The 25,367-nt window shown below is 34.7% G+C and overlaps 1 protein-coding gene across 1 annotated transcript; it reads right to left on the bottom strand.

Moving 5' to 3' along the window:
• Nucleotides 1-573: 573 nt before the first annotated feature.
• On the bottom strand, nucleotides 574-25,367 carry SNAPC1 (small nuclear RNA activating complex polypeptide 1). The gene is made up of 10 exons (XM_079125839.1): nucleotides 25,156-25,367; nucleotides 22,243-22,402; nucleotides 21,968-22,108; nucleotides 21,191-21,295; nucleotides 19,557-19,715; nucleotides 18,427-18,495; nucleotides 17,678-17,740; nucleotides 14,825-14,975; nucleotides 2,521-2,619; nucleotides 574-1,562 (listed from the first exon to the last, which is right to left on the bottom strand). The coding sequence occupies exons 1-10, from the start codon at nucleotides 25,281-25,283 to the stop codon at nucleotides 1,528-1,530; spliced, it is 1,110 nt and encodes a 369-aa protein (XP_078981965.1). The 5' UTR covers nucleotides 25,284-25,367; the 3' UTR covers nucleotides 574-1,527.

The following is a 25,367-nucleotide window of genomic DNA, read 5'->3' on the forward strand; positions in this document are numbered from 1 at the left end:
AGTGGCCAACAGTGGAACCACACTGAGTGTTCCAATCCTAGAATCCCAGAAGTTCTGCCCAATGTCCACATTATGAAAACTGCTCCAACTATTACCAGACAAGTCTAATAGTTAAGGGAAACACCTACTTTTAGTAACTACTATGGTAGCATGAATTTTAATAAATGCAAGTTACATTTGGGTCAGCATTGGTATTTTAATGCAAAAAGATTACATATAAGATATACATTTTCACTTCACAGGACATTCAGATTTGGATTTATTATTCAACCAAGACTTTAAATTCCTGAATCTTACAATGTTGGAAAACAACATGAAGCATAACCAACAGTAAGGCAGGCTGAACCAGCAGCTTAGTGGTGCATGCCTGTAATTCCAGTGGCTTGGGAGACTCAGGCTGGAGGTTCATGAGTTCAAAGCCAGCCTCAGCAATTTAGCGGTCCTAAGCAATTCTTCAAGACCCTGTCTGTAAATAAAATATAAAAAGGTGGCTGGGGATGTGGCTCAGTGGTTAAGTACCCCTGGATTTAATCCTCCATACCACACACACACACACACACACACACACACACACACACAAAAAAAAAAAGACAGGTTGAACCAACCATATGGAATGGAAATGGTTTGCTACTGGCAGCAATCAAATATCATAGCTCAAGCAATCTCTATTTAAATGTCTGCAATGAGAAATTAAGATGGGTTCAATCATGTAGTTATAGAACTATTTTGTGATTACCAAATATTCTGTACCAGAGATACATTCTGAACTTTATATTACTACTCTCAAAGGTTTTATTAGAAATAATATGTAAGTATTACACTTAAACTTTATTAAGTACTCTTTATGGACACAAATATACATATATCCACATATACACAAACAAAGATGAATACATACACGTATATATTAGACCAAGGAGAGTTTTAAAACAAGCACTAAAGAATATATAATTAATTGTAGAAGTAGAAAATGAGTTGTGAACTTGTTATTAAATCACATAAGCTACTGAGCTTCATATGTTTCATACTGAGCTTAAGTTTCATGTTAAAAAGTAAAGCAAATAAGGCAAAAATTTCATTGAACTTAACCACACAACAGGAAAAACTAGTAAATATATATCATATACAAATCCATTACCATAGATACAAAATTCACTTACATGTAATAAATAAATAAATTTCAATAAAAAATTTAAATAAGTTGCTAATATTACCAGAACTGTTAAGACAACAGACTATCACAAAAAGTTATAGGAAGTGGCAATAATCTGCAAATAACAGGATTATTCCTATAATATTCTTAATGCAAATTTCACCTCTATTTATGTGGATTTTATAACAGAAAATTAAAAATTAAATTTCAGAGTAAACTCGTACTCCAACTGTGTTAAGATATTCTCATCTCAAAGAAATAACTGTTTCCCAGAAGAATTATTTTTAATACTGGCAGTCCTTCTGTTCACAAAATATAAATCTTTTCTTCTGTCAGAAAGCTCAAAATTTCAAAGTTTACAACAGGCTCTTCATTCAGTGTTTTCTTTTCCTCTTGGGTACAGTGAACTCTAAAGACATAAAGAAATTAGTCAGTTCTAAAGAAAAAAAGTGACACTTAAGTGATAATAATGTACATTTAAACAATGTGGACATTTAACTGGTATAATACAAGAATGCCCTCCCAGCAAAGACACAAAAATCCTAAGCATGACATGTACGTGAATTTTCTTCTTTGAAATTATTGCAGTTTAAAACTCACTATCTCCATTGAGACAGTAAGACCTCAATCTCACTGAAATGCCATTCTATTGAGATAATGGATCTCAGTCATCTTAAATCCTACTTAATAATCAGTAGGTTACTTTGAAGATGTCTCATGGAGGTATGCCCTCCCTTGTAATTAGCAATGTCCCAGGGTGCCAGATGTGAAAGGTGTCTAGGCCAGGGCTATAAGAGATTAAGTGTCTAAGACTTCAATTTCATTTCAATTAAACCTGAAAATAAAACCTAAAACACTAGTACCATCCATCTTTCTTGCTACCATAATAGATGTAACCAACAGCTAAAGAAGTATCCATTTTTAACAGAAGACACAAAAACATGAAAATTAGGAAAGATTGTGTATCCACCAAGGAAAAACACAAGGAATGGCAGGGAAAACACAAGGAAAGGGGAAAAAATTAGGAAAAAAAAGAAAACAGATTCCTAGAAAAGATTGGCAGTGGGGATGAAAAGTAAAGTGAGTCAAGAGAACTCTGTCCAGATGGCAGAGCAAAGGTCTGGCAGAGCTTTTTTTAAGAAGATAAAACTGATAGATCCTAATAGGTATCAGTATTCATTCATTTATTGTATTATCATTCCCTTTCAAGTGTCATATAATGGTATGACGAATACTGAAATTCCCAAGAGCCAAAGACAGAAGGATCACAAGAATACACAAATATTACGTTTTTCAAGGATTCTAAACCTTGATGCTCTATGAGCATGTTTCCTTCACTAGTTTGTTTGACAAACTTTCATCTGTACCTGTTTCACTAAAACTTTCAGTCTCCTCTTCCTCTTCTGTAATTACAGGCATACTCAGACTTAAAGATGTTTCTTCCTTATGTACATTCTTCACGTTACCTGTAAACATTTAGAAATATTTGGAAAAATGATTTTACATGAAAATTTTACACAATGTCATTCCAGTAACATAAATACTAGAATGGTTTCAGTTTTGTTTTGAAACCAAAACTGAAATTATAATGGTAAACAGAAATATGCATGCCATAATACATATCTTTTTAAAAAATATGATCATATACATATCTATGCTTTAAAAAGTCTCTAATTCTTCCACTAAAGAAAATGGAGACAGGCCCAGTGGCACACACCTGTAATCCCAGCAGCTGGGGAGGCAGAGGCAGGAGGATCAAGAGTTTAAAGCCAGCCTCAGCAACAGCAAGGCACTAAGCAACATGGTAAGACCCTATCTCTAAATAAACTACAAAAAAGGGCTAGGGATGTGACACAGTGGTTGAGTGCCCCTGAGTTCAGTCCCCAGTACCACCCCCAGCCCCCCAAAAAGAAAAGAAAATGTAGAAAAAGAGGAGAGGCAAAATTAGCCCAAAACACAGATATCTCATTTGGTCTTTATCATAAACAACAGGGCATATATCTGTACACATCACAGAATTATCATGTGGGTTACATCAATTTTATCTAATTAATCACAAATTAATTTTAAAATTGAACAGCCTTCTGTTTTTCAGTTTTGTAGGTGTGTGTGTGTATGTGTGTGTGTTAGGGACTGAACCCAAGGCCTTGTGCTGCTCAGCATGTATTCTACCACTGAGCTATGGCCCCAGCCAGTTCTATTTTTTAATAAGACACATTTTCTTCTTCCAACACATGTTCTACAAGATATTTCTCCAGTTATAATTTATCTCTGACTTTCCACTTAAAAAAAAAAAAAAAAAAAAAACAACTAGATATTTTCTACATAATTTCCACATCACCAGAGCAACCCTATACACATTTTATTCCTTATGCAGGTTGTTCTCCACCATACCTAGACCACTTCATATGTTGTTTATTAATCCATTTCTTCACAGTCTGCATCTTCCTTTCTCTTCACTCCCCTCTACCTAATCAAAAGTAACTCTATTCTTCCCTAGTGCTGCCCCCCACCACCACCTTAATGTGAATTAGCCTCCACATAACACAGAAAACATTCAGCCTTTGGTTTTTTTAGAATTGGCTTATTTCATTTATCATGATATTCTCCAACCTCTTCTATTGACCAGCAAATGCCATAATTTCATTCTTTTTTTAAAGCTGAGTAATATTCCATAATACACACACACACACCACATTTTCTTTATCCATTCACCTGTTGAAGGGCACCCATGTTGGTTTCATAGTTTAGCTATTGTGAGTTGAGCTGCTATAAACATTGATGTGGCTGCATCACTATAGTATGCTCGTTTTAAGTCCTTTAGGTATAAACCGAGGAGTGGTATAGCTGGGTCAAATGGTGGTCCATTCCATGTTTTCTGAGGAATCTCCATACTGCTTTCTGTAATGGTTGCATCAATTTGCATTACCACCAGAAATGTATTAGTGTACCTTTTTCCCCACATTCCTGCCAACGTTTATTGTTGCTTGTATTCTTGATAATTGCCCATTCTGATTGATTTGAAATCTTAGAGTAGTTTTGATTTGCATTTCTCCAATTGCTAGAGATGTTGAACATTTTTTCACTTATAAATTTTTCAGTTGTTCACAAAACAATAATTCGTACCACCTGCCCAAAATTACTAATATTGTTCTTCACAATCTTTTAGCCATATCCATCTATACTGTTAATGATTTTTTAAAATCCATATTTACTTAAAAGAATCTATCCAACAATGTCAAGGGAAGGATTTCTGAGTTAAAAATGACAGCTGAGAAGCAAAGCTTCATCTTGTCAATGGGGGATTAACAAGGTTTTAGAGATCTATTTCTACATCCAATCAACAACATTGTTAAGAAACTCTTAAAAAAAAAAAAAAAAAATACAGTGTTTTACCCATCTAGAGTTAGCCAGGGAACAAGAATCACACAAAACTTCAGGACATTTACCTCAAAAGTCCACCTACTCACAGGTGTGCTCCTCAGACCTTTACCCAGAACCATTTATTGTATATGAAACTGAAATGAATGGTTAACCAGCTTCCTTAGTCATTACAAATGTATAGGCAGCCAAATACTGCTACATGGCTGCACACTGAAAGAGACCCAGTTACAGTAAAGGTCACAGAAAAACCTTTTTTCAAAAAGAAGGCCTAAGTATGAAGTACTGCAGCATGAAGCCATTTAGTATAAATTAAATTTTAGTAAATTTTAGCCATTTTAGTATAAAATAAATTGCCCTACATAGTCAAAATACTTCCTGATAGGATTATTGTATTATAAAACCTAGAAAAATAATATGTTCATGATAATAACAATGAATCATCAGGAGAAATAAAATTATGTTCTCTAGAAATGAGAGAGCATAAAATACATTTTTAGGTATTTTCCTACGTATGAAAATGATAAAAGAACACTAGAAAACAAGAAACATTGAAAGAAAACAATATATAGAGGTATCAACCAAATTAACTTAAAATTTTTAAAGTAACTTTTGACATTTAAATAATTAACCTCCAGTATCCACAAAACTAACTCCCCAGAAAGAGTCAGGTGGACAGTTTTACCATGCTTGTGTGGAACGCACCTGTCAGTTACAGACCAAATGGCTACTAGACATGCAGCGAGAATACAACTAAGAATGAACTTAATTTGAGTGCATGTCTAATGTGAGTTGCAGATCCACATATTCCCAATTATCTGAGAGGTAGCACAGTTAATGACTCAGGTCTGGATTCAGACAGATTCATACAAGTCTCAGTTTTGCTATTTATTATCCAGGTGACCCTGGACGTATGAGAAAAATGTAAGTAGATGGCAAGCATTACATAAATCATGGCTGCCATCATCTTTACCATCATGTCACTACTATTAGTGATGTTCTTACAACATTCATGTCACATTCTACAAGAATGATGAACAAGTATAATTGAAACTTAATTAAGACAAGTAAATTCAATCAATGAACTAGACACCTATTTACGTGCCAGAGAGCTACTACAGGAACTGAATCTGCAAAGAAAGACTGGGGCAAACTCCCCCAAATGAAATCCTCCTCATACCATCCATATTTCTCCAACACTGAAGACACCAATGTTCTCCCAATGGCTTAGGCACTCAGCGTTCTTGTCACATCCCCTTCCATCAGCCTTCGGGTTTGCTCTCATAGCCATTATCCTCTCTGTAAGTTCCTACAACTACCTGGCTAGATAGTCATTACTCCTAAACCTGAACTACTGCACCAGCCTTCTACATATTCCTTTTTTCAGCCTGTTATCTCCGACGTACCATACTACTTCCAGATTGATCTTTTTTATTTTTAATTTATTTTTATTGTAAACAAATGGGATACATGTTGTTTCTGTTTGTACATGGAGTAACAGCATACCATTTGCATATTCATAAATTTATATAGAGTAATGATGTTTGATTCATTCCATTATTTTTTCCTTCCCCCCCACTCCTCCCACCCCTCTTTTCCCTCTATACAGTCCCTCCTTCCTCCATTCTTGTCCCACTTCCACCCCCCATTAAGAGTCATCATCCGCTTATCAGTGAGATCATTCCTCTTTTGGATTTTTGAGATTGGCTTATCTCACTTAGCATGATATTCTCCAATTTCATCCATTTGCCTGCAAATTCCATAATTTTATTATTCTTTATAGCTGAGTAATATTCCATTGTATATATATACCACAGTTTCTTCATCCATTCATCAATTGAAGGGCATCTAGGTTGGTTCCATAGTCTGACTATTGTGAATTGAGCAGCTATGAACATTGATGTGGCTGTATCTCTGTAGTGTGCTGATTTTAAGTCCTTTGGGTATAGGCCGAGGAGTGGGATAGCTGGGTCAAATGGTAGGTCCATTCCAAGTTTTCTAAGGAATCTCCACACTGCTTTCCAGAGTGGCTGCACTAATTTGCAGTCCGACCAGCAATGTATGAGTGTACCTTTTTCCCCACACCAGATTGATCTTTTCCAAGGAAAACCCCTATTGTGCCACTTCATTTCAAAAGTTTCAGAAACCACCCCTTCAGCTAAGTTAAGCTTCCTGACTGTACATTTAAGGCTGAGTCACAATCCAATCCAACATTTTTCCAGCATTATTAATAGTGAATACATCTTTTATACTCCAACCAAAATGAACCCCTCACTCTATGTCCCAGGTACTTTTGTCTTTTTTTCATGCTGATCCCTCTGCATGTCTTAATCTATGGACTTTCTCTAACTTTTTAATAACTGCAAAGTATTCCTATGTAGGGACTGACAATTTCATCTACTCAAATTTTTAAATGTCATACATTTGAGCTGTTTATAGTCTTTGCCATTTCAAACAATCCTGCAATGAAATGTCTTTGTGCATTTGTCATCTGAACAGAATAAATTCCTAGAAATTGAATTGCTACTAAGTTACATGGTGTGCACAATGACAGATATTTCAAATTGCTGTCTGAAAAGGATGTGCCAATTTACTCTTCCACTTAAATTCAGAGATTTTTATGTCCTTGCACTTTCATTATCGTGGGTATTCAGTTATTTTTAATCTTTGCTGACCTATCAAATGATATCAAAATCATGTTTTAATTTATACTTCTTTAATTATTAACAAAATTAAATATATGTGTTAGTCAGCTTTGTGTCACTATGACTATAATACCTGATAAGAATAACTTAGAGGAGGAAATACTTATTTTGGCTCACAGTTCCAGAGGTTTAGTTCATGGTCAGCCAAGTCCAACTCTGGGCCCAGGGTGAAGCAGACCATCGAGGCAGAAGCGGGTGTGGTAGAGGAGCATTGCTCCATTCATGGCAGCCAGGAAGCAAAGAAAGGAAAGGTGGGAAGGAGCCACAGGGAAGATGAACTCTCCAGGGCAAACCCCTTGACCCACCTCCTCTAGCCATGCCCCACCTACCTACAGGTACCACCCAGGCAGTCCATTCAAACTAGGATGGACTGATTACATCACAGCTCTCACAATCTAATCATTTTACTTCTGAATACACCTGCATTAACACAGGGGCTTTTGGAGGGTGCGCCACATCCAAACAATAACACTCTTTATATATACATTTACGTTAATCTTGTTTGTGAATTGCCTATTCATGTCCTAAACTCATTTTTCTACCGAGTCTTATTCTTATCAATTTGTAAGAGCTCTTCTAAAATTAGAAATTTTAAATTATCATACATTCATAGTTTTGTAATATTTTTTGCCTTTTATGTAATATAAAGCTCTTCTTTCTGAAAAAAACTCTGAAATCAAAAATAGATTTTCCACCAGGTATGATATTACATACCTGTAATCACAGCTACTTGGGAGGCTGTAGCAGGAGGATCACAAGTTCAAGGACAAGCTGGGCAACTTAGCTAGACCTACTTAAAAATAAATTAAAGGGCTGGGAGGAGCTCAATGGTACAGTACTTGACCAGCACGAGTGATGTCTGGGGGGTTTAAAATTAAAAAAAAATAAATATATAAATAATGTATGTATTTTTTTCCCCCTACTTTAAAGAGAAACTATGAAGCACTTAGATCTTTATTCAGGTAATTACCTCTACTTCAGAGATTTTATAATATCATAAGAGCTACAAAGCATGTTAGCTGAAATATTTAAGCTATGATCAAAGATCTGAATTCAGGTCATATTTAATTATACTTTCTTTCTCATGGGTTAAATTCTTGCTGACACCATAAATAAATTCAATTAACAAATCTCAGATGTGTTACAGAGCCTGTATGTATGCTAATTTCAGAGTTTATAAAATCACATTTTTCAGTAACTATGTTAAGTAATAAAATATGGTTGGCTGGTGAAGGAAGTGATTTTTCATAAATTATACCTGTCAAACATTAAATATGAAAGGAACTTTCATTAAATTTCTTTCCCATCTTGTACTGGTTCTTTAGCAACAGAAAAAAACTTTTTCAGGTGTTTAAGAAGCAATTTGATCAGCTCACATCCCTGCTGCATTTGCACTAAGGTCAATTACTAATAAAAAGTATGTGTGCAGGTTTCTAAACCTAAGAATCTTTGATTTTAGAAAAAAATGTTAATGCACAAGAAATTCACTTTTTTAAATATAATCAAATAAAAAAGAATCTTTTCCTTGCCTCTGGGTTTGTTTTGTTTGTTGGTCAGGTTTATTAAAGTATCAACGTACAATAAAATTCATGATTTTAATGCATAGACATAGGAGTTAACTGTAGATGTGCAATCACTACACCAATCAAAATACATAACATTTCCATCACCCCAACAATTTCCCTTGTGACCTCAGTAATCAAAATCTTTCCCTAGTCCCTAGCAACCATTGATCTATTTTCTGTCCTTATAGATTTGCCTTTTCCAGATTGTCATACAAATAGAATTGTAGAATATATACTCTTATGATTGGCTTCTTACACCTAACAAGTGTACACAACATTCATCCATGTTGTTAAAAATATCAGTAGTCCTTGTGCTGCCAAGTAATATTTCATTGTGTAGATGGATATACCACAGTTTATTTAATTCCCAGCAGAGGGGTATTTAGCCTGTTTGAAGTTTTTGCAATTATGAACAAACTTTTGTGAACAAATTTTTGTGCAAACATAAATATTCATTTCAACTGAGTAAATATCAAGGAATAGGTAAATATATATTTAGCTTTATTAAAAATTGGCAGTTTTCCAAAGCAATTATACCATTCTGAATTCCCATCAGAAATGCATGAAGATTCTACTTGTTCAGAACCCTCATCAGTTATTATGATCACTTTGTTTCTTTGGTTTTGTAGGAATGTCACTGTGGTTTTAGTTTACATTTCCCTAATAACTAAAGATGTTGAGCACCTTTTCATGTGTTTATATGCCATACACATATTTTCTTTAATGAAATATTTTGCACATTTCATTGAATAGGTTATTTATTTATTATTGGGTTTTAAGAGTTCTTTATGTAGTCTAAATATAAGACTTATGGTTCTATTTTGCAAATATCTTCTCCTAGTGACTTGCCTCTTCATTTTTTTAATGACTTCCAAAGACAAGGATTTTTAACTTTGAGTAAGTCTAATTTATCAATTTTTTCTTTTATGCCTTGTGGGTTTATTGTGTATGTGTTACTGGGGGTTGAACCCAGGGTCTCACATATGCTAGGCAAGAGCCCTACCACTGAGCTACATCCCCAGTCCTTTTGATTTTGAAGATATGATCTGGCTAAGTTGCCGAGGCAGGCTCAAACTTGCAATCTTCCTGCCTCAGTGTCCCAGTAGCTGGAATTACAGGAATGCAACACCATGCCCAGTTATGCCTTGTGTTTTCATGTTATATATAAAAATATTCTGATTTTAAGTCCTTTGGGTATAGGCCAAGGAGTGGGATAGCTGGGTCAAATGGAGTTTCCATTCCAAGTTTTCCAAGGAATCTCCACACTGCTTTCCAGAGTGGCTGCACTAATTTGCAACCCCACCAGCAATGTATGATTATACCTTTTTCCCCACATCCTTGCCAACACCTATTGTCGCTTGTATTCTTGATAATTGCCATTCTAATTGGGGTGAGATGGAATCTTAGGATAGTTTTGATTTGCATTTCTCTTATTACTAAAGATGTTGAACATTTTTTCATATATCTGTTGAGTGCTTGTAGATCTTCTTCTGTGAAGTGTCTGCTTATTTCCTTAGCACATTTGTTTACTGGGTTATTTGTATTCTTGGTGTAGAGTTTTTTGAGTTCTTTATATATTCTGGAAATTAGTGCTCTATCTGAAGTATGAGTGGCAAAGATTTTCTCCCACTCTGTCGGGTCTCTCTTTACATTGCTGATAGTTTCCTTTGCTGAGAGAAAGTTTTTTAGTTTGAATCTATCCCAGATATTGATTCTTGCTTTTATTTCTTGTGCTATGGGAGTCCTGTTAAGAAAGTCTGATCCTACACTGACATGTTGAAGATTTAGACCTACTTTTTCTTCTTAAAATCAGCATACTACAGAGATACAGCCACATCAATGTTCAAAGCTGCTGAATTCACAATAGCCAGATTGTGGAACCAACCTAGACGCCCTTCAGCTGATGAATGAATAAAGCAACTGTGGTATATATATACAATGGAATATTACTCAGCCATAAAAAATAATAAAATTATGGCATTTGCAGGCAAATGGATGAAAGTGGAGAATATCATGCTAAGTGAGATAAGCCAATCTAAAAAACCAAAGGACGAATAATCTCGCTGATAAGCGGATGATGACACATAATGTGGGGTGGGAGCGGGGCAAGAATGGAGGAAGGAGGGACTGTATAGAGGGAAAAGAGCAGTTGGGGGGAGGAAAAAAATAACAGAATGAATCAAAAACTATTACCCTAGGTAAATGTATGATTACACAAATGATATGCCTCTACTTCATGTACAGAGAAGATGTATCCCATTTGTTTACAATAAAAATAAATTAAAATTTTTTTTTTTTTTTTTTTTTGTCTAGCTGGGCGTGGTGGAGTATGCCTATAATCCTAGCAGCTTGGGAGGCTGAGACAGGAGGATTGCAAGTACAAAGCCAGACTCAGCAACCTAGAAAGGCCCTAGCAACTGAGACACTGTCACTAAATAAAATACAAAAAAGGGCTGGGGCTGGCTGGGGATGTGGCTCAGTGGTTGAGTACCCCTGGGTTCAATCCCTGGTACCAGGTATTTAAAAAAAATATATCTTTGTCTAATGTGAGAACACAAACATTTTTTTTCTCCTACATTTTCTTCCACAAGTTATGTAATTATGAGTTTTACATTTAGACCTATGATCCATTTTGAATTATTTTATATATAATGAGTCAAGGATATTTATAATATGGGCATAAAAATATAACAGCACCATTTATTAAAGACTATTGTTTCTCCGCTGAATTACCTCTGTACCTTTGTCAAAACCAAAACTGACTATATATGTATGAAATTATTCAACATCTGTTCCACTGACCTATGTGCATATATTCTTCTCATAGGTACTATACTATCTTACTTTCCAAAGACTTACAGTTATTTTCCAAAACTGCTCTGACTGCTCTAGTTCCTCTTCATTTCCACATATAATTAAAAATCAATTTGTTAATTTATACAAAATAACTGTTGGAATTTTTCATTGGGATTTCATTGACTCTATAGAGAAATCTGGGATTAGTTGACATCTTAATATTGGGTCTGCCCGTTCATAAAGACCATACATGTCTCCACTTAATTTAGGTCTTCTTTGATCTCCTTCACCAATATTTATAATTTTCAGCATACAGATTATACACATATTTTGTCGACTATATACCTAGGTAATTTGCATTTCAGATGTTATTATACTTTTTCAAAAAATTTCAATTTCTAATGATTCATTGTTAGTATAGAGAAATATTAACCCTGTACCTTGTAACCTTGCTAAATCCAATTATTGAGGGTTGTGGGTATATCTCAGTGGCGGAACCCTTACTCCACATGCACAAGGTTCAAAACCCAACACTGAAAAAGTAAGTAATTCACTAATTATTAGTTCTGGCAGCTATTTTGTAGATTTTTTATTTTCTACAGAAAAGCTAATTTTATTTGAAAACAAGCATATTATTTCTTCCTTTCCAATCCAAAGGTCATTATTTTTTTTTTCTTGCCTTACTACACTGGTTAGGACTTACAGCATAATGTTTAATAGAAATAATAAAAACAGGCATCCTTGTTTATTCTCAGTTTTGGGGAAAATCATTATTTTACCAATAAGTATGATGTTAGCCATAGGTTCTCAAAGAAGTCCTTAATCAGACCAAGTAAGTGTGCTTCTAGTCCTAATTTGCTCAGGGTTATCGTGAGTAGATGCTGGATTTTATCAAATATTTTATCTATATCTCTTGAGATGATTATATTTTATTTGGCTAGTATGATGAATTACATTGGTTTATGTCAAACCAATCTTATATTTCTGGGACAAATCTGAGTTATTCATAATATCATTGGCCTTCTAATATACCGTTGGATTAAAATTGCTAATATTTTGTCAGGATTTTTTTTACATGTATGCTCCTAAAGAATATTGATTTGTCTTTAGTTTTCTTATAATGTCATAAAGCTGGAAAGTTTTCCCTCTTCTGTTTTCTGAAATAATCTGTATACGATTGATATTTTTCCTTTCTTAAATATACTTGCTGAAATGCCCAGTAAAGCCATCTAGGAGTTTAATTTCTTTAGTAGAAATAGGGCTATTCAGATTTTCTGTTTCTTCATATGTCAATTTTGGAAACAATTTTTCCATTTTATTTAGCTATCTAACTTACTGAATTAAATGCATAATTTTTTCTTATTAACCTTTTCATCTCTGTAAGGTTTATAGTGGGATCCCTTACCTTACTAAAAATTTTTTTTATTTCTTTCTTCACCCACCCCAGCAAATTCTCTCTGGGAATTTTTTAGACATAAAATCAGTCATTTACAAATCATGAAAATTTTGTAGCCTCCCTGATTCCCTATCTCATTTCACTCTCCTACCTAATTATACTGACTAGCTCTTTTAAAACAAATAAAACTAATACCTCTAGTATTACTAGTAAACATGAAGTGGTTTGTAGTTTATCTCACACACACACACACACACACACACACACAGTCTATATGCATGTGCACACAAACACACACTTCAAAAATTAAATATACAACTTTCTAGTTCTTTATCTATAATAGGAATTGATGTACTGTGATTCCCTAGACCAAATCTGGCCCATCACCTCCTCTGTAAATTCAGTTTTACTGGAACATGGTCATACTCATTTGTTTTTAAATTGTCTGTAGCTATTTTCACATTACAATGGCAGTTGAGTAGTAGTGACAGAGATGGTATGGCTCACAAAAAACAAAATATTTGTTATCTGGCTACATAAACAGTTTGCTGTACTGTTGATCAAGAGGATTTTTTTTTTTTTTTTTAATCAAGAGTGGATGCTGGATATGCTGTATATTATTGATTGTCCTCTTTAGTAACTACTAAAATTAAATCCACATCTTCCCCTTTAAAATATTTATATGATAAATTATATTAACAGATTACAATCAATTGCATGATGTTTGAAGCATCCTGGGAAAGTATACTATAGTAAGGTTTTTTTCTGTCTCATATTCTTTTTGATACATGTAATTCAATAAGTGAATTTGGTCTATATAGTCTCCTATGTATTTGCTAGCTTTGTAAAAAGTAAAAAATTTTCCTTTTTTTTTTTTTTTTTTGCAGTGCTGGGGATAGAACCCAGGGCCTCGTGCTTGACAGGCAAGCACTCTGCCAACTGAGCTACCTCCCCAGCCCGAATTTTTTAACCACCCTTAACAAATAAGGTATATATCCTCCTCTGAATTCTCAGTGCACTTCAAGCAATTATTATAGCACTTAATCATATGTGAAATATACAAAAGGTACTTAAAACTTTAATTCTCCCTCCACTGCCTCAATACAAAAAGGAAAAAAAAAACACATTAAAAGACTGTGTATATTACCTTCACATACTGCTGAGATAGCCTGAGGTAGCTAGAAATGCATTTGACAGAATTAAATATATTTATATACTCATTAATATGTTAATATTTCTAATGTTTTTATTTCTGCCCCAAGCCTGTTAATCAACTTTATGTATGATCTATTTACTTGTGCAATTTAAAAACAAAAATCAAACTATTAAAGTACATTGTCATTTAAGAACCAAATAGCAAAAGTAATTTTACAGATTTTACAGTATTATAAATTACAGTAATTTTACAGTATTTCAAAAGAAAACAGAGACAGCTTAATTAGTATAACTACAGGAAAATATTTTATGGAATGCATTATTTATCATTAGCTTATTCTACACACAAATGTGATACACACCAAAAACAATTATAACAAAGCATGCACTGTATAATTCTTCACTAATTCTAAAACTATCTAGTTATATCACTTTGACAAGTTATTTAATCTATATGGGCCTAAATTTGTCATCTATGAAGAATAAATATAACTCCTCAGGTCTCTTTAGCAACAAGATCCCAAGTATCTAAGAAAATGAATTTACTTTTAATATAAATCCCACAATGTTCTCAATGAGTCTTATTCTCCTTAATTAACAAAACAAAGGTGTGGGGAAGTTGTAAATAAGACTCATTCTGCCTCGATGAGTCTTGGTAAGACTTAAGAGGTACCTTTGTTTCTGGAAGCCATCTTCCTTCCTGCTGACTTCAGTGCTCCTCTGGTTCTTTTTTTCTTAGTTGTTTCCGTTTGTACTTGACCAGATGCAGAATCAGAGTCAGAAGAGTCAAGCTTGACTTGACGATGCCTTCTTGACTTAGATGCCTTAAAAGACAGAAATCCAATTAACCACAATGAACTACAAAAATGAATCCAACTGACAGATAATTTAGAAGAAAAGAAAAATACATAGACACAAGGCAAGATTTATAAAAGTAAAGCATTTAACTATCACACTGATTTGCTTAATAAAATTACTCAAACCACGTAGTCTTTTACTTATAACAAAGTTTCCTGCAGATGTAATCATCATTTACTCACACTGGGTTAAAATGCAATTGTTCTGACATCTGGGCTGGTTAGGAAATGCAGATGGAGAGACAAATACTGTTTTAATTTTGCGGGGGGGGCGGTACTAGAGATTGAACACAGGGGCACTCAACCACTGAGTCACATCCTCAGTCCTCTTTTATAATTTATTTAGAGACAGGGTCTCACTGAGTTGCTTAGGGCCTCACTAAGTTGATAAGGCTGTCTTTGAACTCATGATCCTTTTGCCTCTGCCTCCCGAACTGCTCGGATTATAAGAGTGCACTACCTCACCCAGCTTAATCCTAATTCTAATAACCTAGTCTCCCTTAATTCTAATAATTTTATTTTCCTTAGGTATCATGATGTGTTTTCAATAGATTCACTTCATGCCTGACTCCAAGTGTGGCCACGTGGCCCAGAGCTGACCAAAATGAGTTTCACATCCCCATGGCCACTGTTATTTATTTGTTTCAGGGATGGGCATGTAAGCTATATCATAGCTAATTTCTATTCAGAACTGCTTAACCATTGGAAAGGAAACATTTGTTTCTTCTGAACCTAAAGCTGGGAACATGCAACCCTAGAGCTGTCACAGACAGCATTTAGAGACAATGACAGCAATATGCAACATCAGAAACGGAGGCTTAGTCCTAACAATGTCTGTGTTAGGGCCAGCTAGCCAAGGACTCCATAGTTTTATCAGTCAAGGAATTGCCTTACTTGCTTAAGCAAAAAGGTTTCAGTTAATGTCATATATGCAGCACAGATATTAACAATTCTTAAAACACAATTGACTTTTTACCACAAAAAAAGGGGAGAAAAACCCCACAACCATGCAATGACACTTAATAACAATCTATAAAGAACACCATTTAATTGTCTAATGATTGAAAAACTTATTTGACAACGTCAAAGATATAGACATTAATTAGCAACAAATTACATATATGAAAAGAGTTCTGGTTAAAAAGAGTTAGAAATAACTTATTGGCCTTGATGTCTTTATTTACTAATACTTCATACTCAATTTATTATGGTATAACAAATAAATAACATAACCAATCGAGAGTCCCATTTAATTTTTTTTACTTTATCACTTTTGATTTCTACAGTTAGAAAGTGATAATACTTTCCCATAAAATAAACATACCTAGATTTGTGAGAAAAATACATAGAATTAAACACACATACTTATCAGTACTCCCTCTTGAAACCACACTAAAATAACAGTAAAAGAATAAAAATGCATAAACTCACAATAACAGAAGCAACAGGAAACAATACAACTATTAGAGGAATAAAATTTTGGAAGATGGAAAGTGAAAAGTGAGCAATAGCTGACTTAACAAAATGAAGAAGATTAAAACCTACTTGCCTGCACTGAGGAAGTAAGTAAAAATTTAGCAAGCTCATCCAAATTGGTCAGAAACTGGAGCCAGTGGAAATGGGACTAAAAAAATGGGTGGATATCTTGAAAATATCCAAGGTAATAGTGCCCTATTCTCCAGTCTCCTCCCATAAAAAATAGAAGCTTTCTCTCTACAGTCAGAGAGGTTATAGACTTAAGGAAACTATTATAGCTAAGGAACTGAGGCCTCTTCGTGAAAACAGAGAGGTTGAGGGCAACCTGTATAAGGAGTGGAGAGTCTCTGGATGACTCTGCAAGCTCCTAGAACACTGGCAGCTGAGCTTTTTTCCCAGTCCCACCCCAAGACAAAGAAACAAAAGATTATTCTCTGGTAAAAATGACAAGACTCAAGAAAAAGATCTGTGGGGGTTAAAAATCTGGATCTTCTATTAATCACTCTTAAATATGAACAGACAAAAAGTCAGTAAAATCAAAGACAGATCAAAATAAACGAAAAAGAAATTCAAAGGAAATAAGCAACATCAAAAAACTGATGAAAAAAATGATACTGCATCCTGAGGTAGGGGAATTATTTTTTAAAGTAAGAGAAACAGTATAAGAAAAATTCTTAGTAATGAAAACATGTATCAGTAGAAAAATCAATTTAATGGTTCAGAAGATAATGCTAAAAAAAATCTCTGATAAAAGAAAAAGATTGAAAATTTTAAAAATGATCAAGAAAAGAAAAATACTGTGAAGAATATCAAGAAAGAATCACAAAAAATTCCTCAGAACCCAAGGTTATAAGATGGAAAGGATGGCCACCATGAGAGCCAAGGACAATGAACGCAAAGGAGCTACACCAAGTTCCATCACCTCGGAGCTTGCAAACTTCAGGGATAAAGAGAAAACCCCAAAACCTTCCAGGATCAGAAATAGTAAAAAGAGAAAAAGCTGAAGATGGTTGTCTCTCAAGTTCAGGAATACAGGGGTAGGAAATGATGGAGCAGCAAACTGTTGGGTTATACATATGATGGTTGGGTTATTATTTGACTTTTAAACTACATGTATTACATCAATGAAAAAAACAAAATAGAATTTTAAAAACATCCAACTTTCACATTACCTTATTAAAGAAATAACTTACCTGAACAACAACTGAAAAGGCTTTTGATTTTATTTTTGCTAATGATTCTGCCCTTTCACATCTCTAGAAGAAAAATAAATAAGGGGGGAAAAAAAACACAGATGTTAGGTGAAATTATGAATACTCAAGTATTTGCAACGAGAAGTAAGATTCAAGACAGAAGGTAGGGTAAAAGAAACTAATGCTTACTAAGCTCAACTGAGTACTAACACATTGAATACACATAGCAGATGCCATAATATCACCCTCACAGTTAGTGTTCATTTCATTCAGGTTTCCGGGAGGATAATGTGAACAAAAGCCTGGGTGATCTGGCAGAGCCCTTGTCTGCCATTTTTTTCCTCATTTGCCTGATCTCAAAGATGGCTCATGCACTAACATGGATGAAAACTAAGGAGACAGGAAACAGTATATAATCATTTGGGTTCATACTGGTTGAAAGGTTAAAAAGTTAGGAAAAAAGACATTAAAAGCTTTCCCCTATCCCCCTTTGAACTGAAGGCATGTTCAACCATCATCATTATCACTAAGAATTATTATCCTTATTCCCTACCTATACCTGATGTGTTTTTATAAGATTTTCAGTAAAGAACAGACTAACTTTTCACACAATCCATGATTCAGAGTTTTCTCCGATATTATTATAATGCTGATCAAAGGTGATACATAATGTTCAATATATAGAATTATATCAATACAAAATGAAAAAAGCTAATCAAACTTCTGCAATCATATAGCAATTATCTGACCTCTGATTCTTGTGAATTTCCCTCCTTCTTTTCTTCTCCATCTTTATTTTTTGATTTTAAGGATGGATTCTAAAAAAGCAAAAAAGTTATTTCTATAGACAACATATATGTATAATTTAATTAATTATAAATCAACTTTACAAGAGTGAGGATCAATTACTTCACTTTTAGTGCCATTTTAATTATACAGAATGGATTTCATTGTGGCATATCTATATAGGCAACCGGCATACTTTATTACTTTTAATTACTAAAAAACCAAAAGATCATTTCACATTACTGCAACATAGGTCACTACCTGACTTGAAGATCACAATTAGGTTTCAGAACAGTTAAAGTTCATCAATAAAATATCTGACTATTTCCTTCATCAATAAAGTAACCAGAAATTGCTTTTATTTATTTATTTTTTTTCCTGGAAGTGTTTATTAAAGTAAAATAGAATCATAGTTTCAATGGTAAATTTGGCAAGTCTGGCACTAGGGTTCTGGAGTAAAAGAATTTCTCCACCTGAAAAGGCCAATGTGGAATACAGGCAAGATAAATATTTTTGGATTAGAAAATTAAACTAAAAATTTATGTTGATGAGACTTGCAAATGGGTAAGACACACCAGGTAAAAATGTGGTAAAAGACAAACACATGCCCTGCCACAGTGGGCAAAGTCACCACTCCAGTCCAGGATCTGCTACCATGCAAGAAAGTGAGATCAGTGCCATTCTGATTTATAAACGAAGTATTTTCTGGAATTTTAGGTGAAGTCTACAAATATTTACATATGATCACTAATTCAAAATTTTACAATGTTGGAATCAATACTATGCCAAACAAACACATCTATATGCCACATTTGGCCCAAAGACTGTTAGTTTGTAACCTCTGGAAAACACCAAATTACAAGAAGTGTTAAGTCAGTGGTATAACAAGAATATCCATGCATGTGTTATGTATTTCATTTCTAAGGGCAGATGATGCTACATGACTAGTGACTGACAAAGCCTTAAGTAGAAAGGTAAAGCCCTTTAAATCTTCACTTTACAGGAAAGTAGCCACTAAACCAGGCTGCACTCACCCATGTCTAAATGTGTATGTACAATGTACAGGTAAGGCATCAAACATGCAGCTACTTACCTTCCTGTCTTTATGCCACTGCTGATGCTCCAAAACTATGTTCTTAATACTATCCAAAAAATCGTCCTTTATCAAGCTGAGGGCTTTGTCTGGCTTGGATTTATCAGCTGAAATGATATGTTTCATGTTCTGATAATGATCATGAACATTCAGCATTTCCTAAAAGTAAAAAGATGAGTTTTTTATTTTTAGTTATTTTTGGAACTGGGAATTGAAGTCAGATGGGCTTTACCACAGAGCCACACATCCCCAGAACTTTTTTTTTTTTTTAATTTTGAGACAGGGTGTCACTAAGTTGCTGAAGCTGGCCTTGAACTTGAGATCCTCCTGCCTCAAGTCACTGGGATAACAGGTATGTACCACCATGTCTGACTTGAAGTACATTTATTTTCTCATACTTCTTTCTCACTAAGCTGCTAGAGGAAAAGAACCTAGTTTTTAATCATACTTCAAATGCTTAGATGTTTGCTAAACGATGAATTTCTTTCCCCAGTTCCAGTTCAGATCAGTCCCTTACTATCCAACCAATAGGCACTGTATTGATTCAGAAATGAATATGAACCTTAAGCCCATTACTGCAGAGATTTGGTAAACATTTACAAACATCACAGATGCAACCTGACAGGCTGATGCTCCTTGGGGAATCTAGACAAACAGAGCAAATCAAAGATCTGATCCCTCTTTTAATGCTGATTTAAGAAGAAAGTGAACAAGACAGGGATAAACAGAAGTCACACTTATTAAGGGTCTATATTCCATATGCCAAACTATTAGGCCATCACCTTATCTCAATTTTCACACTGAGGTGAAAGAAAGACAGCAATCCTAGTCAGGTATAGCAGTGTAAGCCTGTAGTCCCACTATTCAGGAGGCTGAGGCAGGAGAATCACTTGAATCAGGATTTCAAAGCCAGCCTAGACAATATAACCAGACTTGTCTCAAAAAAAAAGCAAAGATTATAATCCTCATGTTAATGCAGGGAAAACTAAGGCTCAAAGAGATTAAAAACCATGACCAAGGTGTTCCCTTTCTTTCCCCACTATATATGTTCTATGAAATACATTGACTAGAAGACTATAACCCTATAGTGGAATTTTATTTTAACCTAGGGCAATGCTTTTCTATTTATATAAAAGTTTGTGTAAAAAAGGATTTTCTTAATAGTGCACAATTGTAATAAAATATCAAAGTATATTAGATTTAAAAACCATAATGCATATTCATAAATCCTGATTTCAAATGTTTGTCAAAATAGCCTCATTGTTTTAATGATAGGTTTTTACATATTATATAAAGAAACTTAGGAAATAAATTTCTATTGTTAAAAAAACATAGAATAAAGTTAAATTCTTGTTTTTCAACCTAACAAAAAACACAAATGGTTGTTTAGTATGTGAATCCACAGATTCTGAATCTAAAAGTATTCTACATCTTTCTGTTTCTCATGATTCAAGATTTAGAAAGTCTAATACATTTTAGGGTATTCTATTTCCGATACTTTAAGGGAAGTAAGAGCACTTTGTGATTGGTCAAAATCAGTAAAAAAATTGTCAATATCCAGTAGATGAAGTTATAACCTCAATGTATAACCAGCAATATTTTTTTAAATTTCAAGAATATAAAATCAAATTTACCTCTAATACATCAGAAGTGATAAGTTTCATTACACGGTCATCTGGATCCTTAAATTCTTCTGTAACTTCAGCTCGTTGAATTTTCTTCTTCATTCTATATGAAAGCTATATAACAAATATCTTTTAAAATGGGTGCATTTTAAAGGATATTTTTAAAGTATTGAAATATAAACTAGCAATAAAAACTTGTCTATCAGTAAGCATAATAAAACAAAAGCAGCCCTATGTGTATATTTGTTAAATAGCTATTTTCCAAAGACTACTAGACTTCTGAATTATTCCAGTAGATATCATGCCACATTCTTACAAATTCAGGTGAGATTCAGAGAAGCTACGTGATTTGCCAGGTAATGGCAGAAGTAGAACCTTCTTTAGTCCTCTTCAACCTAGTGTTCCAACTGTCACAAGACTGAAGACATGATAGATTTTAATGGAAGTTTCAACTTTTCATCAATGACATATTAAAATTTCCTGGTCCTCTTTTAGTAAATTCTCTGATGTTTGAATAAAGAAAAGCATGAGCAAATGCAGATGCCTAATCTCACTTCCTTTTACAACAATTTACTTAATACATAGTATTCAGAAATATACTGCATTCAAAAGCTTTTGTTTGCAGGAAAAAAAAAAATCAGAAAACATTTTCCTCTATTTTAAGTAGGCTACAAATTTTAAATATTATTATTAGTCTTTCCATTTTTCTGCAAAGTGAGGTACTTTATGGACAACAAAGTATAACTTCTCATTTAAAAAACAAAACTGTTATTTTAGGCAACATACCAGTTTAGGCATTGCTGTAAAGTGAAATGCTTTGTCTAGTCGTAACTTCCTAAAAATATAAGCAGCATCAAAATGTTGTGCATTTATCAAATCTTGCTGAAATTTTAAAACTTCATCCCAATCCTTCAGGGCAACTCTGATCTGCAACCAGAAAGAGTAAGTCTTTTTTCATAAATGTATTATAAATTTAAAACACTACCATTTCTATTAAGTCAGTTTATTATGCAACATTGAGTCACATTTCTGCTGTGAAAAAAACAATTCACCAATATTACCTTTTGTTTTGGCCGACATAGCTGGGTATTATATAATCCATATAGCAGATACAAAGCACCAACTCTTATCTGGAAGGTGTATGGAGGTAAAAAATATCTCCAAGCCAAAGCTAAAGCTTCCTTTGTAAATGTGTTCTTTTCTAAATTTCTCATTTTGCCACTAGAAAACATAAAGAAAATATATTATGATTAAGTAAATAGAAGATGAACAAAAATCAGAAATGAGTATATAGTTATTTAAACAACAGTTGTTAATAATTGGATGAAGATTCAATGGCTGATCCTTCAAGATTCAAGCACAAAGAGTTAATTTTCTGCTTGTGAGGCACAAGCAACCACTAAACAAAATACAGCTTGAAGAGCAAAGAAGGGGCTTCAAATTAGTACTAGAGAAACATTTAAAACTTTTAATATTAAAACAACGGTCATGTTACAAAACCAAAAACTGTGTGTAATCCAATATATCAGGGATTTGCATTTAACCTCCACTATCCTTGGGAAGTCTAGGTGAAAAAGTTAGAGAAACAATACAGTATAGTCTACCCTCCCATTCTCCAGAGCACTGCAAAGCTAATCATAGGAAAGAAGAAGAGCAGGGACATAAAGTCAGATTCCATCAACTCCCAAAAGCTTTGTCCAACCATCCAATGGGGAATAAATCTCTCTTAGAAATCAATGTTATAACATAGGAAATATATTTTTCATGAACATACATAGCATAATTAATATGATACCCCAAACTGTGTCAAGTTAACCAAAACTAAAAACAAACAGCAAGATCATAAAAATGTCAACGTAACATCCTTCTTACAACTGTGGATAAGGCAATGAAGGAAGTCACATTTTGAACATATTAGGGATAGTTTTCTATATAAAACCTGAAATCAGGAGACAAGTGCCTAATTTGTAATACGACCTTAGCTAAATGCCTCAAAGTGTATTATTTAATAGATACAAGTAACTGACACAAAATGCAAATGAGAATATGTAGAAATTTTCATTTTATATCAGCAGTACAACACAATCGCCCTGTAGAATAAAACAATTAGCCATGCAGCTAGTAAGCACAGGCTGTGTTATATCTGATTAAAAGTAGGAAAGGTAATCCATTGGTTCCTCAGATAATATTTCCCTATTAGCTAAAAATTGGGTAACCCTAGAAAAATTTCCCTGAAATGCCCTTTTTTACAAAAAGTAGTATATGAAAGATCACTGATTTTGGAAACAGGCAGTACAAACACCGTGCATACCTGTAATCTAAGTTACTTGGAAGGCTGAGGCAGAAGAATGACAAGTGTGAGGCCAAGCAGGGAAACCTAGCGAAACTCTGTCTCTAAAAACAAAATAAAAAGCTCGGTAGTAGAGTGCTTGCTACCATGTGTGAGGCCCTGGGTTCAATTTCCAATACTGCAAAAACAACAAAAAGAGAAAGAAACAGGGAGGCATACAGGTCTCAATATCTGCTCTACCACCTTCTCTAACTGCAATGTGGAGGAAATTACTTCAACCTTCTTAAACCTCAATTTCCTCACCTATAAAACAAGGATAATTATATCTGCTTTCAGAGTTGTTCTATGGAGTAAATTATATGCTATAAATGAATTACATTTAGTTTTTTTTTTTTAAATAGTTCTCCTTTCATTAACTATACAATAAATAGGCCCTTATCCTCTATCTCCAGTAATTTACAAACTACCCAGGCGGTTTACATCAACAAAGAAAAAAGAGAATTTTTATATTTCACTCAGCAAAAGAGTTTTAGTCATAAGGTTTCATTTATTCAGTCATTTAGCCTTTTCAATATTATATGTGCTATGCTAATGGGAACACCAGATTCATCCACTCACGGTCCTTAGAGTCCAATCTAGTGGAGGGAAAATTGAAAAGTAATAATAATGAACATTTAGTGAGCTCTTGTAAACATTTAATATTTATTAGTTCATTTAATCCTCATTGCTACCATAAAGGTTTATCATTGACTCTATTTTACAAATAAGGAAGCTCAAGCAAATAACTTACACCAAAACCCAGTTAGAGGACCTCTGCATTCAAATTCAGATAGCTGGGCTCCATGGTCTGTCTGCACTCTTAACTATCCTATACTGCCTCTTCAACTGCACAATAAGATGTGATTAAGGTGTGAGAAAAAATAAGAACAGGGTACTGGGGGCCGGGGTTGGGGGGATAGAGCATGAACACCCAGTTTAGTCCAGAAAGGCAAAAGATATCCCTAAGGAATTGTCATCTGGACATAAATGTGGGTGAAGAATAAAGGGGACAAACAAATGGGAGAAGCGGGTAAGCTCCAGGCTTAGTGGAGAGCCAAAGGCAATTGCTGGAACAAGATAGTTAAAGCATGGAGGACACTGGGGAAGGAGGATGGCGAGATGAGCAGAAGCCAGTTATCGAGAGTTGCCAGCCATGTTAGAGAATTTGAGCTTTATCCCAAAGGCAAGGGTAACACTGAAAGGTGGTAAGCAGAGAAGTGACGTGATTAATTTTGCACTTTAAAAAGACAATGTTGGTTGTTGCATGAAAACTGAATTCAATCGTGCAGGATTTTATCTTTGCTCGTGCGACTGTTTTGTTTTTTAAGCATGGGGTTTTAGGAGAACCAAACGAGGAAGTCATAAGATAATGGCCTGGGTCAGGGTGGAGGTAGAAAGAGACGAAGAGTTTAGAAGGGCGGCTAGGCAGAAATGTATATTTAGGAAGAGGCATCAAAAGGATGCAATCGAGGCCCAATGAATCACCAAGGGAAAGTGCAAACACAGAAGAAGGCCCGGGGAGATGGCGACACCTTTGGGGACTGCCCTCTTAGCCATTCCCACGTGCGACACTACAGATTCGAAGGAAGCAACTTTCTGCGCCGCCCGCGGGCGGGAAGAGAGGCAGGAGTGGAGAAACACCCACCAGAAGATGGTCCCGAACTTCATGTTCCTCCAGAGTTCCGTGAAGTCCTCGAAGCGAACGCTGTCTGTCTCCTGGAATCGACTGAGAAGCGCTTCACAATCGGTCTGCAGGCCCGGAGGAGTCCCCATACCTACACCCCACGCACGCCACGAACCCACCAGCCTGCGGCAGTTGCCGAGGAAACTGGGTCGGGAAACCCCGCCCCCTGCGAC

This window comes from Sciurus vulgaris (genome assembly GCF_902686455.1).
Source record: "Sciurus vulgaris genome assembly, chromosome: 2".
NCBI classification, from domain to species: domain Eukaryota; kingdom Metazoa; phylum Chordata; class Mammalia; order Rodentia; family Sciuridae; genus Sciurus; species Sciurus vulgaris.